Below are 16,385 nucleotides of genomic sequence, written 5' to 3' on the forward strand. Positions count from 1 at the left end.
AAAATGTCAAAGTTAAATGCGGCAACATTGCATCGTTTTGACGTCATAAATTGAGATAACGCGAGTTCACTGCTGTTTTTGATAGACCATACTTTCGAGTTAGACCTAATATTTCGAAAATAGGGGGAAGCCGAATGAATGCACATGGTCTACGCTAAGCATTGTTAATCACAAGCATACAGCACCGCTAAAAAGTACCTAAATAAATACCTCTACCGTTTCCTGACATGCAGAAGCGAGAAGCGAGAGTTTCCCCCGTACCCCGCACCTCTAACCGTCCCGGCCCTTGTCCCAGCCGGAGGGCACGACGATCGAGGCGCCTCGCTCGTCCACCATCACCGCCACCCTGGGGTACAACAACCCGCCGAAATCCGCGATCTTCGTTTCGGCCGCCGTCGGCGAGTCCTCGCTCTGCTCCAGCAGCGGCTGGTTCACCAGGGACTCCTTGCGCTGCGTGCAGAACACCGCGTTCGGGTTCAGGGTGTCCTTGTTGACCTGGACGTCGCTGTTGCACTTCCTGCCGGGATGGAGGGCGTTGTGCGAGTGCTGGTGGGCGACGTTGACGGACTCGTTGCTGAAGCGACGCAGCAGCGGTTCGCGGCTGAAGCTCTCCTTGCGACTGTTGGGCAGCAGCGACTCTTTGGTCTGGTTGAGGGGGGAGGCGCGCAGTTTGGCCGAGTGTCGCTCGTCGTCGTCGTCGAGGTCCTCGTCGGCACCGACCAGGGTGCATTCGGTAATTCTGCGTGAATGCGGCACATCAAACATGCAAAAACATGCAAAAATTAGAATAGGACAGGCCAAGAAGCTGATTGCGATTATGCGTAAACCTCTACACTAATACTAAACGATCTAAAATCGTCGATTTCTTCTATAATCGATGAAATTGTTACAAAACGAAATGTTTAGTGACGACAAACATATCCTAACCTCACTTAATACAAATAAAACAGCTGTTGTCTGGGAAAAAATCGTAGCGTTTGCCCGATAGATGGCGTTAATTGAAGTATTTTTTTAGCAAATGTACGTTATGTTGTTTTTCCTTAAGTAGTCACAACTATTATTGTTGAAGGGAAATAGCAGGGGAACAGAAAATACTGGTTAATTTTATATTATTTTTATTTAATTCGAGATCGATGGAGGTTGGGATGAAAGTTGGATAGGGGAAAGGGGGAGATACGTATTTTTCTTAGTCTATATTGATCAGTTATAATCGATTGGTCTTTGGCTGATATGGCTTGATCTGGTTAGTACGAGACACAGCTGCAATTAGGACTGTCGCAGTGGGATTGTGCGTGGGTAGGGACTTAATCAAGAGATTGAAATATTCCAAGGGAGAACCTTATACTGGGCACGTTCGTGAAGCATTTCACAAATTAAATATCTGTCTCTAGGTAGATGTTTCGTTCCTCATGAACGATGGAGTGCTGTATAGCGCTTGAACCTTCTTAGACTGAAAGATCTGAGGTAGGTCAAATTGTCTGTACAGATCGGTTGGGTTGTTGAGCCCCGTACACACACGGACATATCAGGGTAGCCTTAGTAGTAATTTTAAAATAAAGTATCAAACTTTGAATATAAATATAAAAGTCTAGGGATTTTGGATTTCTCTTGGATTTTCTCGTGGTAATCAAAAATTTGGAATAGAAAAAGATCGATATTAAGACCTCGCGAAGTAGGATATATATATATATATATATATATATATATATATATATTCATATATATTTTAAGTATCGAAACTCGACGTAGTTCTCATTCTTTATACCCTCGGATTGCATGATATATGTGGCGGCTTATGGAATGACAGCGATTTATTGCCACAACTCAATAGGCAACCACATCTTCACCAGTGACGAACCAGCTGCGTGCAATGGATTTGTCGGTACTAATACTATGGTAACTTGATTATCTCAAAGGAATCAGTGTTTCTGTGCCCACGTAAACTTCGAGAATGACAATGAGTACTGTTTGTTAATCAGTCAATTATTTTAAAAAAATCAAGTATACTATCCATAATAATGCGGCATATTTGATTCTTTATCTTACTGCAACAACAAAACATGACTAAAAATAATGCTAAGAATTTTTTCCCACACTTAAAATATTTCATTATCGGACAATGGAAAATTGGTTAATTTTTGTTTAGATTAAGGCGAATTTTAGGAATCCCATACTGTTCTAAGTTATATAGTACATATTTTTAGAAAACAAGCAGCGTTGGTTTGATTACTATTTACAAGAAAACCCAATAAATACTGTAATTTTCACTAATAAGTTAGTTCTATATATTTATGTATTCTGGTCTAGAAGTTTAATTTTATATGAACCTAAAATGCATAATTATTCATTAAAAAAATGGACACAGAATGTCTTAATATTTGTTATATCCTAAAAAGTATGGGGACTGAAACCACTTTTTACTCATTCTTTTGGCGACAGGTGACAACACAAACCATTTGACGAGGTAGCACAGCTACCAAAATATTTCAAAAACCTGTTTTAGTTTTCAACGTTGCCAGATTGTATCAATTATATCTATATATGGGGATTTATATGTAGTAATCATTAAAATATTTAAAAAGCCTATACTACAAACTTAAAAAAAGTTAAGTATTAATCGAATATTAAAACCTTTCTTGGTTATTTATAAAACAATAAAAACATTATATGATAATATTATAATAAATATAATTTATTTTAAAACAATAAATAGTGAAATATTAGTCTGAAAAAAAAGCAACATCGCTGGTCGTTAAATGGTTTTAATAGATACTTAATTTATCAGAAAAAGTCGAAGAAATCTATCTCCAAAAATATTACTTCAAGTATAATTTAAAAAAAATTGTATATTTTCAAAATATCAATAAATGTGTCGTTGAAAATGAATATTAAACTCAAGAAATTGTCCAAAATGTATCCGTGTAGAGTAAAAAACTAGCGCCAATATATTTAGAAATAAAAATAAAACATAACTTCTTCGTTTAACATTAAAAAATATCCCGTGTTGCATTATTAATATTTAAATGGCGTATATCAAAATTTTAAAATATATCTATGCATATAGCTGTGCCAGTTTTGTTTTTTTTAATATTAATAGCTTTATTTAGCATTTAAAAAAGATTTAAATGAGAAACCTGTCAGGTTTTTTAACTATGGCAGAAAAAGTAGTCTCATTTATTTTTCACCAAAATTCGTATATTTTTTTGGAAGATTATTTGACTTAAGACATACATTTCAATGTCTTAGGCATTGGTTTTATTTACATATATAAATATACTAGTGATCTATAAATATACCAGTGGTCGAAGCTCTATATGTTAATTATAACAATTCGTTTGAAGGACGAAATCGCCTAAAAACGGCCGCATTTGAAGAAAAAGAAAGTGCTGCTTCACCAAGACAATGCACCATGTCACAAGTCAGTGAAAACGATGGCAAAAATCCATGAATTTGGCTTCAAATAGCTTCCTCATCCACCGTATTCTCCAGGTCTGGCCCCCACCGACTATTTCCTGTTCTCAGATCTCAAAATAATGCTCGCTAGGAGCAAATTTTCGTGATCGCCGAAACTGAGGCTTATTTTGGAGCAAAATACAAATGGTACTACAAAAATGGTATGGAGAAGTTGGAGAGGCGCTATAATCAGTGCATCACCTTTGAAGGGAATTATGTTGAGTATAAAACACTAATTTTTCCAAAATGTGTTTTACTATGATAGGCCGGGGACTTTTCAATTGACCTGTTATATTCTTCTGTAAAAAAATAATCATAATAAATCAAGAATATATATGTGATTGTCAAACTTGAAGCCTATTTTGAAAACAATGACACATCATTGTGAGAAATATTTTTAAAAACCGGATTCGTGGTACTGTGGTTAAGGAGACAGGACGGTCCTCCTACTGTTGTGATAGTCGAAACCTGCTGAGGCATTGATATACTTTATATTTGTGTTTGTAATTGTAAATGTATTTATAGACAACAGTGAAAAATCCTAGGAATGACTATGCCTCTCCCGCCAGTAACCAGGACGGGTAAGACCGGATGGTTTTGGGATGGCTTGTAAATTAGCCACTGGCCAGTCGATAAGCTTAATGCCAAGGACCGTGGTTTGGAGCCCACGTTAAACAGTAATTCCACTCCAGATAAACCCTCGTTAGTTAAAAGAGATTTTAAAATTTATCAAAACAACAATAACGCAGTAAGCACTAAATTGAATAATACATTAAGCATGTTGTTTTCTTGTAATATTTCATTCATTCAATTATCGGTAATATCGGAACCTACCAATTTACCTTAAATCAATTACAATTAAAACCCAACATAGGCAACAATAAAAACAACTAAAACATGTTACAATAAATTGATTGAAAACTATGGTCCACGTTTATTTTTTTACAATATTGCATTGAGAGTATTAAAATCGAGTTTACGGGATACCAATCGATATTAAAATTGGAAATATGATTCTATTTACTAGCGTCCGGTCCGGATATTGCGTAAAAACTCTCGTCGATATGACATAATGTTTTTTACACGATTTTTTTTTACCGTTAGAGGTCTGTGTGCATTATTAAATAACGGCAAATGCTGACTATTGAAATCTGTTATTGTTTGTAGTATTTAATAAAACATCAAATTTAATTTGAAACGCTACGAGAACAATTGAATAATACAATAGGCACTACACGGCTGTCATTTAAAAGTCGTTGAAGAGTTGGGTACATCATAACTTAATAATACCTGAATTAGAAATAAAAGTGCTGAATGTGTTACTTCTTTTTTACTGATTTTTTTTCATCCCGTTAAGAATTAGTATATTTAAAATACTAATACAAAATATTTTCATGACCTCTGTTGATTTTCAGGCCATGGAATCACAAAAATATTGTACTTATCTAATGAAATCATATCGATGGATATATAAAAATGCACCAGGTCTGGAAAATATCTTCATTGGTTGAAAAAAAAATCGTTTTTGATATCTCTTCCATATATGTAAAATATATAGGAAATAAAATATATTGAAGCTTTTGCGGACATCTTCATTGGTTAACTGTATTCGGAGAATCCTGGCATACGCACGAGGATTTGAATTTGCAACGTTGTCAGTTCTTGAGGATTATACGTATATTTGAAGAATATAATAAAAATATAACACTAAGGTTGGAGGTACTTATGTTGGTAAAAATTGCAGTGCATCTACATCTACATCTCAAGGTGAAAGTGAATTAAAACTACTCATTAATATAGCCTATATATAAATATATAGACAATCATACATACACATTAATGTGTGCAATAACTTTGGTTTGTTATTGTTACGTCTACATATTGGTAAATAAATTATACTTATTATCTTACATATTATTTTATTTTCATTTTTTCTATAATAAAAGTTATTTTATAATTACATATCTTTATAAAGTTTTTGAAATAAATTTTAATGTATTATAGATGAAATTTTTATTAAAAGAATTGAGTTTTGGAAATTTTAGGTTAATCTGAGAATTCACGAAAATATGTACTGTTTTACATATAACATTACATATTTTTTTGTATATTTTATGTTGTATTTTATATATTCTATTTATGAAATATACATATAATTTGTTAGAACTAGCAAGGTGGCACCATCAAGTTTTAGTGCGCATGGTAGACCCTTGTACCTCATCTGTCGCCGGCGAAGAAATTTTAAATACATTAGAATATTCCTAAATACTTCTAAAGCACAGGAATATTATAAAAGAATCCTCAATTCTTACTATGAACCAAAACATTTCGAAGACAAACAATTGGAAGCACCAGTTTATGAATATCCAAGTTAAAAGCAAGAGTGTTTTTTGATAAAAAATAACGAGAATACGAGAAAATATGAAAAGTTATTCATTTATATGATGACAACGTTCACTCTCATTGCCAAATACGTCTTATTTGTCGGACACTGCTTCTTCCGAATATGGTTTTGTTTCATTTTTGGAAATAAAAATGCACAATTGCGAGATCATATTAATTCGTACTACTAACATAGATACATTTTATAAAATCCGGCAACACTTTGGAATAATTACTATATTATACATGTCACACAAAATTAATACAGAATAACAAAAAATTTAGAGAGTAAAATAATAAAAAGAACCAAACATCAAACGCAAACTATTCGTAAAAGAAGGAAAGATATCTACATTTCACATATGACTTACATCACAATCTCTTCATATACTTGAGATCTAGAAACAAAAATCAAACCAATCGTCAGTTATTTTACCGATAAAATTAATCAATGAAATGTAGTTAATAAAATAAAGGTTGGGCCGCAACAAACCTTTAACATATTACGTCAAGATGTCCCCCTATTGAAGCCTCTACTCCCATAAAAAGAAATCGCTAGGTGACAGGTGTCTTTTGCAGGACATATGTTCATACTCATACTCATATTCACATACTCTCTCATTAAGCCTTCGAAACTCTGTAGCTAAGAGCTCGAATGTTATGTTTCCAAATAAAAGTGAAGTCTAGTACCTAGTACATAGTACTAGTACTAGTCTGGTATAGTACGGCCCATCCTTTATTTCAACTATAATATTTTAAGATTTTTTTTTACTAACCCTTATATACATTTTGTTAAAGTCGGGAAAAAAGGATTTCCAAATTGAACTGAAATAATATACCGTGTGTTTAACTAAAGCTTCTATGTGATGAATAGTAGAATATGGAACCGAGATATATGGAATAGATATTTTTAGGTTATGTTGTTGATAGTTATCTAATCTAAGCTTATTGTTATAAATAATAAAATTTAACTTTTGTTGAACCTAAAATGCTTATGTTAATAAATGGATATTATTACCCTAGAGATTAAGATACGACCGATGGGTTTTCCTAGAAATATATGTAGATTTAAGTTATTGTGAAGACAAATTGTAAGTTAGTCAGCAACCACTAGTAACAATGTCAATTGTCAGATTAGATACTCTTTTTGATGATTTAGTATTTGAATATTAAATGTTATTTAACAGGTCAATTGAAAAGTCCCCGACCTGAAACATAGATGGCGCTACTAGTATTAAATCCATATGTGTTTTAGTTAGCCCTAATCCTCAAAAGATGCGGGTATAAATTTGGCAGCTGTCGGATTATTAGTTTGTGAATTATAGCATTTTGAGTAAAGCAACTTTTGATATTGTGAAAACAATTGATAAAAAGTAATTTGGCGTGTTGATTATATTGCTTTTTGAAGGAAAAAATACAGTTGAAGTAAAAAATTGGCTTGATGCCGAGTTTCCGGACACTGTCCCAAGAAAATTAATCATCAAGGATTGGTATGCTAAGTTAAGACGTGGTGAAATGAGCACCGAAGACGGTGAACGCAGTGGACGCCCAAAAGGGGTTGTTACCGACGAAAACATTTAAAAAATCCACAAAATGTTTGTGAATGACCGTAAATTGAAACTGAATGAAACAACAGACACTCTAAAGATATCAACTGAACGTGTACATCATATCATTCACTAATATTTAGGTATGAGAAAGCTCTGTGCAAAGTGGATGCCACTCAAGCTCACTTTTGACCAAAAACAACGACGAGTTGATGATTCGGAGTAGTGTTTGAATATGATTAAGCGTAATAAACCCGAGTTTTTGCGTTGATATGTGACAATGGATGAAATATGGCCCCATTATTTCACTCCGAAGTCCAATCGACAGGCATCCTAGTGGATTACACACGATGAACCCGCTCCAAAGCGTGGGAAAACGCAACAGTCGGCTGGCAAGGTTATGGCGTCTGTATTTTAGGATGCGTGATGGAATTATTTTCATTGACTACCTTGAAAAGGAAGAACCATCAACAACGACTATTGCATAGCGTTATCAGACCGCTTGAAGGACGAAATCGCCGAAAATCGCATTTGAAGAAAAAGGAAGTGCTGCTTCACCAAGACAATGCACCGTGTCAAAAATTCACGAATTGGGCTTCGAATTGCTTCCTACATGCACCGTATTCTCCAGATCTGGCCCCCAGCGACTATTTCCTGTTATTGGATCTCAAAAGAATGCTCCATATGAAGAAATTTTCGTCGAATGAAGAGGTTATCGACGAAACTGGCCTATTTTAAGGCAAAGGACAAATCGTACTACAAAAATGGTATCGAAAAGTTGGAAGGTCGTTTAATCAATGTATCGACCTTGAAGCGAATTATGTTGAATAAAAAAAAGTAATTTTGCAAAAAAGTGTGTTTTACTATGGTAGGCCGCGGACTTTTCAATTGACCTGTTATATTGGTCTTATTACGCATATATTTTCATAAATAAAAAAAGTTAATTTAAATATATATTTTAAATTTCCCACTAAAAATATTCTCGCTTGTGGCGCTCTCTGTGGTTTAGAAGCGCATAGTTTAAACACAGTTTTTATATGGGAGATCGCCATCTATGTTTATAACTTATGGTTTTACTGTCAAAAAACCCAAACCTCAAAATACGATGAAGAAGTGGTCTAAAACATAATCTAGTAATCTAAAATACCTCAGCCAATATATCTGGATTTAAAACCACCTCTGAGCTATTTTTGAAAACCCGCCTGAGCACATAATAATTATTCACGTCGTATAGGGTTAATAAATCGAGGAACTCGATAATAGTTCCCAATATAAAATATCTGCAGCATGATTAACAACGCATTTAAGGCGAAAATACTCCATTATAAGCATTAACTGGAAGCTTCTATAAATAGTCTGTATGGAGAGACCGGAAGCCCATTCCCATAACCGTCAATAAAGTCACCCTTTGTATTAATCATTCTCCTGACATTATTTAGGTCAAATATTACATCGACATTTTATGGATGATACATGGAAGGAATTAATGGTTATATCCAGCCAGTTAAACTCATTAAGCATTCTAAATATTGTGCTTTATAGTACAATCAGATTAGGCGTTCAACATTGGAAGAAATGACAGTTCGTCAGTAGTTGTCAGAGGGTCTCAATGTAAATATTGATTCTCCATTTTCCGAAAAAATACTATTAATTCTTATAATCAATAATAATTAAACAACTAGAATAATTTCGTGAACATTATATGGCATATGTTTTATTTACTTCACCACAGGAGGTTTTGTTGACATCCTTAACCTCTTTCTCTTGCACACTACAGAAAAACAAACAATAAATATATATAGTATATAATTGATTCATTTGAGCATGCGCATTTCGATAATTTACATCTTAAGTTATGTTTACTTACTTATTATATAGGCCACAGTAAAAGGGCCCAAACGAACGTGTTCATTGGCCAGAACTGCTCATGCGCATTTACTCTAAACATGACACTTTATAAGCCCACAACTTTTATCTAGCTTAGACTACAATATAAAATAACAAATAATTATATTACCTCAAGAAATTACCGGTAAATATAAAATTAACCTAAAAATTGCTTCTGTGCAAGTGAAATCTGTCAAGCTAATTTAAAATAAATGCACATGAGCAGTTCTGGCCAATGAACATGCACACCGGGGCCCTCTTACTGTTATATTAACTTTATGGTAATATTCTTACTTCATTATAAATATATTATAAACGATTGTAAGAATTTGATAAAATTCATTCAAATACTAGTTTTTTATTGGTAATAAAAAAATGAAAAAATATATACATAGCGAAGCCGAGATAACAAATTATGTTTGTGTAAATTAATCCCAATAAGTGAATGTTAATATAATATATATTACCAGTACAAAATTCATTGTAAAAGGTAATTAAAATACGAATAAAAATTTTAAAATATTTTCAACTGTCATTTTCACTAATTATAAAGTGAGCCGTTTTAAATAAAAATAGCTTAAATAATAATGTAAACAATATAGTTAACTAAATGTACTTGTCACTGAAATATGAGCATTTAAACAATAAAAACGTATATATATCCAAACTAAAATGAAATGTTCTTAATGTTATTTAAGTGCGCATGTACATTTAATTAGGCATTATCACATTGTACAGTTTGTTTGTTTCTTTGTAATGTGTAGTTGCCTATCTAGATTTACGTATATTATTATACTATTTTTTTAGGTGTGATTATAACTCTTCTATGAATTATTAAATATAACCGCTTTCCAATAGTGACAGTATGAACTTTAAAAATAGGAATATTCGAAATGAAGTCCGTGATATATTCAGTATTTTATCCAATATCAAAGTCATTACATTGCTCGAATGTTTCTTATTATAGCATAAGTTTTATAACGAAACCTATATAAAATCGTTTATTTTTCTTTATATAGCAAGCTTTTAGTTCAGTGTGGTTCCATTCCACACTATAGAAAAGTTTTTCTAGATCCTTTTGTTAGTTAGGTACAAAGGAAAGTTTAGATCTTTACAAGAAACTTTTTCTATTTTGTTTTATTATCTGGGCGAATACAATATATATATATATATATATATATATATATATATATACACATATATATTTCTCATTGATAAAAATCGGTACTTACAGTATTTATTGAGTTTATATAGTTCAGAAAAATAATTTTATTTCAATGGTTAGTACCCTACACCTTCACCAAATCTTTTAAAAGCAACCGTTTCTAATAAATAGCTGCCAAAACATTTTGTATCGTATCTGTAGATATCTACCTTAAGCTCTCAGTCCTTGATCTTGGCGACCAGTCTTTGCTGCGGCTGCTGGACCGTAATCGGTTTTGTCTCAACGACTTTTTGGTCTTCCAGGTTTGGAAATGGTGCCTGAGCGTGTTCTGGACTTCCGCGTTCATGAAACAGTAGAACAATGTCACCATACAACCCTAGAAATATAATATAATAAATGTGAGGTTATCTTGCTAAGTGGTCTGTTATAATATAAAGTTTTTATAAATTAAATTATTTGGTTTACAAAATCTCTAATGCATTGGTATTTTTATAGACCGATCAGTAAGAGATAATTACTAAAAGGAAAATGTTGTTAATTAATTATGTCATGTTAATGTTTAGTTAGATAATTACAAGTAAAATTATGTACACAGCTACCAATTTTTTCTGATAAATGCTTTTATTAAAATTTATTTAAAAACCCTATATATATTTGTTTATATAGAAATCAAAAACTCCGAATGTTATATACAAAAGTTAATCATTGTTTTGTAGATAAACTTACAGAGAAAGTAGAACCGTACATTATTATTTTGTAAGAAAGCGCAAAGTCGGCCATGGAACAACTTCGAATCCTACCAGACAACTTTATAGACCCTGTTGGCGTCTATCCCTAATCTACTAAACGATAAGCCCGTGTAACGTATTGAGTATATTCCGGGAGAAGCCGCGTTGATAACGTTACGCGAATGAGCACGTAAGCTCTAAAATGAGCTTGCGGTTTGTCTGGTTGTCTAACTCGAGATAAATTGGACCGTTCCGAGGCTAATTTGATGTTCTCGCCCTGGAAAAATAAATGTCTTGTTCACGATTGGGATTGTTTGTCATTTTTGACAATACCACGAACATAACCAAACATTTAAGGTTTACCGGCATTATTAACAATTAAATTATGACGGGAAAGGGTTTTTATCGAAATTATTGTGAATCATTATCGTTTTACCTCGTATTAACAAATATCACTGTAAATAACCTTGTTTTGTTGATATTCCTTTTAATATCGATTGCAAATCGTAACACTATCGAGGTTTTATTGTTTATATGCTAGGATTTCATCAGAAATTATGCAAAAATAAGGTTGTGTTGTTCGTTATAAAAGGGAGATATCGGTTTTATCGTGGCGTAGTGACCGAAAGTACTTGGCGCCGTTAAGATGAGAAGTTTAATTGTATTCGCGACTTGCGTGTTTGTTTGTCAGGCTCTTAAACCTGCACCGGAATGCGATCCTTGGGTTTCGTGTTTGGATACCGAGTGTAAACCGTTTCCTGATAGGTGCCCTGACGGTCAACACTTGGTTTGGGATAAATGTGGATGTTGTCAATTGTGCAGGTAAGAGTAATGTAGTTTTTCTATATTTGTAGCGCTTATATATTTTGTTGTTTTTTTTTACAATTTCAAATCCATAAATATGTATTTTTTTGATTATTTTTAATAACGATATTATTTTTCATTATTCGTCACAAATTAATGTAAACTTATTTTTTAGTTATTTTCCACATTGCACCTTTAAACCAAAGTTCATATCTTGAAATTATTGAGTTTGGCCAATGCAACGGTTTAACAAACAAACGAATCAGTTTTAGCTTTCCTTTTTTTCGATCAAATATAATTCTGGAGAAGTAGTAATTTCGAGTTATCTTAATAGATAGCCGTATATTTTTAGTGATACTGATTTAGTATATATATATATATATATATATATATATATATATATATATATATATATATATATATATATATAAAAGAGATATACCAAATTATAGAAGTGTTAGCGTTGTATGGATGATAGTATTATTAATGGTTAAATGTGAAAACTATATATCTAGAATTTTTTTGCAGCAAGGAGCCCAGAAGTGGACCTTGTGGAACCTGTGGCAAAGATTTGGTGTGTAAAGAAAAAAATCCAATTTGCAAAAGAGGACAAATTACTACCCTAGACTACTGTGGCTGTTGTAAAGTTTGCAAGGATGTACTGGGTGAGATCTTTTTAATATTACATACAAGTTCAAAGATAAGTTTTAGTTTGGCTTTTGGATCACCGAACCAAGAAGTTTGTCTGCCATTTAACCTTCTTTACTTTTAAATCTACTATTATTTTTCATTTTAGAGACAAGTAGATATATCGAGAAATAATGGTGCCGTGGTCTGACGGTATCAATGACATTTTAATTCAATACATTCGTACTCTGCTATTGGTATAGCTCTGTCAATTTCTGATGCACTCTTTGTAATTTTGCGTGAAATTAAACCTTATTGTTTTATTAAAATTATTTGATTTGCTATGTCGTTGTTTGTTCGTTGTTTCAGATCTAAAAATGAATTCGAACGATTATAATATATTTAATGTCGTTTATTTCAGAATTTGATGAGAAATGTACCCCGGAGGAGCCCAACTATGGTGTCTGTAAATTTGGCCTGACTTGTATAGAGGGTAGATGTAAGATCTTGAGGCAGCTGTTCGGTAATAAACGTCATTGAAATATAGCTTTCAGCATGCTGAATTCATTTTTATCATTAATTAAGTTATAAACATTTTATTTTGTAATACATTATTATATAATATTAAGTGTATTTATTACCCGCCCTTTATTTCCTAATTCAGAATGATATATTACTATAATCAAAAAATAGTAAGACTTTAGTCACAGTAATTTTATTTTGCGCGAATGTCCTTTTTTGAAATATAATTTTTTCTGTGATTTTACTCTCCAAAAACGGCGTGACACGTTCATTGCTGTCGAAGGATTCCAAGGATGCCATTAGTTTGGAGCCGGTGACGGCATTTACAGAAAGTGGCAAATTATTACTAGCAGTGGGTGTTTTAAAACACTGTCTTCGGAACATTTTTTGTGTTTAGGAAATGTTCCGATGGTGCTGAATCGAATAGGGAGATTGTGAACGATAAGTTGAGTAATCGAGTTATAATTCGGGCAAATAATGTGATTCATAATGTTTAGTTCGATTCAGTCGAAAGAATTATTAATGAATCCTGTTATGGTATTTCCAGGAGCGATTATATACCAACGTAACGTACTGATATCGGTATAATTTATTTACGAGAGTTGTTGGTAAACAAGAAATATATTCAAACCTCTTAAATAACTAATTCTCCTGTATATATCGACTTAGCTAATGGTAAATAATAGTTTCCACGTCATTAGCAGTGAGATGTTTCAAAGAAAAGAACATTAGCCGCTTAACCTTGAATTTCAATCTTTCTACGAGCGTTTCGAACATAAAACTGATATGGTTCGTTTATTTCGTGCGTTGTTTAGCTAGACGTCTATCGACGCAATTCTGTTATCGAACTAAACTTGACCATAACATCAGTTTTCGTTTTATAATAATATAACGAGTATGAGAGGTTTTGTATTGATCGTGTTGGTGGCTTTGCTCCATTATTTTACTGAGGCATCATCAGGATGCGAGGATTGGACGTTGTGCTCCAGGGTATTATGCGCAGCGCCTCCCGCAAAATGTCCTACTGGTGAATATCTCGTGTGGGACGACTGTGGATGCTGTCAGAGTTGCAGGTAAAGTGTGGTCCTGGGTTTATTGATTGAAAAAACTCGTTTTGGTTTGTTTGGAATCAAAATATTAGATACTTGCAGGTCTACTGAGATCATATTTTCACTTAAAAAAGCATATATATATATATATATATATATATATATATATATATATATATATATCTTTTATTCACTGTTTCCCATCTTCCTGGTGACAAGATCTTTTCCATAACCTGTAAATTTGTCTAAAAGTTTGTACACAGTTTGATTTGAGTTTCATATAACGTTTGTTTCTTTATTTTGGGCTTATATAGCAAATACCCTAAGAACGGACCATGTGGCAAATGTGATCAAGACGTAGTCTGCTGGAAAAAAAATCCTGTCTGTCGTGAGAATCAAATATCCACCATAGATCACTGTGGCTGTTGTAAAGTTTGTAAAAATGTTCTAGGTAAGTTTGAAGTTTGTATATATATATATGTATATATTGTATATATCCAATACTAAATGCAACAAGTGGGATTAAAATTATCCGAATGTCTTTCCAAAAATGACTAAAAGATATAATTAACAATAACAACAGATATGACAAAATACTAATATTTTCTCAATTTTATATCGTTGTGTTTTACAGATGAAGGTGCGAAATGTTCCGAAAAAGAATCCACCTCCGCAGTTTGCAACTATGGACTCAAATGTGTAGGAGGTATATGTAAACGCCAATGATATTTTATTTTCGATAATATTTACTATTCTAAAACATTTCTTGTTCATTAATATTGTTATATAAGATAATAAATTGTTATAGATGTCATTTGTTTTAATTAGAATGATATATTACAAAATGAGTTATCAAACTTCTTGATAATAATTTGAAAAAAGAGTCACACTTAGATTACTGGTCATTTTCTTAAACCATTTACTTATTAGATGCTTGATTTATTTGTGCGAAAATGACCCTCTAACATTAATATCAGTTGCCAAAATAACATAATCCAACTGTTAAATTCAATGACTTTCATAGTTCTCTACACAAAATAATAATTGTCTCCTTAGTGTTTATTGAATTATTCAGTTTATTTTCTACATTTATTACAATTATTGTTTGATTTGAAAAAATCGATTGCCGAAACTCATTAAAAATGTTGAAAAACTTAAACGATTTGAAAGTGGCGGTTTGATGTTGAAGTGCTTTGAGAAGAATTCGAATTTTATAGCATTTGATGTGTATTTTTTATGAGGATTTGGTAACAACGGATAAGACTATTATACAAAAACGAAAGACGAAGACAGTGGTTCAAAACTAAAGAAAGGAGATAAAAAATTGATTACTGCATCTGCCGCAGATGGAACAATTACAGGCCAGTATTAGAGAAAGATGTTTCACTTAGACATTACATCTTTATATAAAAGCGTTGGCTATGCGGGATTTGGGCTTAAATATCCCTCCTGTTCTCCCGATATTGTATCGTTAGATTTTCATCTGTGTCCAAGCTTGAAGACTTTTGTTTCTGTGAAGTGCCTAGAGTGCAATGAAGTTGAGAGGGCGGTAGATTAAAATTTTCGCTTCTTAAACTTTTCACTTTTTCTTCCATACAATCACTTTTTAATTGAAAATCGTTGCCGGTATTTACCGTTGTACTTCTGCCAAACAAACAGTAGTCGGTAATGCTTAAAAATTATATAAACGTTTTGAAGTAATGGCTTCGGAAAATTTTTCAGTTTAGAGATTGGTTTGATGGAGCTGAATCAAGCCGATATGGCAATTGCGGAATGATGATAAATTTTTTAATGGAAGACGTCGCGAAAAGTCAACGCTGAGTCGATTTTATCGGGCCAATGATATGAAGTGTATTTATTACAACTTGCTTGATCGAAATTTAGTATACTCGCACTTGTATCTGTTCCTAATTTTCTCACTCTCTTTCAGATGCCGGAGAGATGCCAAATCAGGTTTGTTGAAGCCCTTTTTTTTAACTTGCAGACCGAGAACTTTCCATCTTGTCCTCGTATAAATATAAAACACTTTCCTAAATTAGCTTAATGCGTTCACTGTGTCGGAAAAAAATATCCAAAAAGCGCCATTAGTATGGTGCCGGTGACGGAATTTACCGTCAATAAAACTGTAGTCGGTAACTGTAAAAAATTAACAAATTTTTACCGGGAGTGAAAGTTTTAAAGTGATGTCTTTGGAGTTTTTTTTAAGTATAGAAAATGGTCT

At 32.8% G+C, this 16,385-nt stretch overlaps 3 protein-coding genes across 4 annotated transcripts in view; 2 read left to right on the forward strand and 1 right to left on the reverse strand.

Moving 5' to 3' along the window:
* LOC143199628 (diuretic hormone receptor) overlaps positions 1–16,385 on the reverse strand; it is a 131,735-nt gene that overhangs the window by 5,029 nt on the left and 110,321 nt on the right. The window contains exons 9-10 of one of the 2 annotated variants that reach the window (XM_076409573.1): positions 10,644–10,810; positions 211–739 (exon numbers count right to left, since the gene is read on the reverse strand). In XM_076409573.1, the coding sequence (XP_076265688.1) occupies positions 271–739; positions 10,644–10,810 (636 nt within the window). In that variant the 3' untranslated portion in view covers positions 211–270. The remainder of the gene's footprint in view (positions 1–210; positions 740–10,643; positions 10,811–16,385) is intronic. The other variant, XM_076409574.1, reaches the window with a different exon arrangement.
* LOC143199634 (uncharacterized) lies at positions 11,763–13,217 on the forward strand. The gene is made up of 3 exons (XM_076409580.1): positions 11,763–11,984; positions 12,495–12,631; positions 13,015–13,217. Exons 1-3 carry the CDS (start codon positions 11,809–11,811, stop codon positions 13,131–13,133), a joined length of 432 nt encoding a protein of 143 aa, XP_076265695.1. The 5' UTR covers positions 11,763–11,808; the 3' UTR covers positions 13,134–13,217.
* On the forward strand, positions 13,912–14,978 carry LOC143199635 (uncharacterized). The gene is made up of 3 exons (XM_076409582.1): positions 13,912–14,188; positions 14,479–14,615; positions 14,799–14,978. The coding sequence occupies exons 1-3, from the start codon at positions 14,013–14,015 to the stop codon at positions 14,888–14,890; spliced, it is 405 nt and encodes a 134-aa protein (XP_076265697.1). The 5' UTR covers positions 13,912–14,012; the 3' UTR covers positions 14,891–14,978.

This window comes from Rhynchophorus ferrugineus, unplaced genomic scaffold (assembly GCF_030347505.1).
Source record: "Rhynchophorus ferrugineus isolate W39M unplaced genomic scaffold, kcgeb_rfMv2 rfM7, whole genome shotgun sequence".
In the NCBI taxonomy this organism is placed as follows: Eukaryota; Metazoa; Arthropoda; class Insecta; order Coleoptera; family Curculionidae; genus Rhynchophorus; species Rhynchophorus ferrugineus.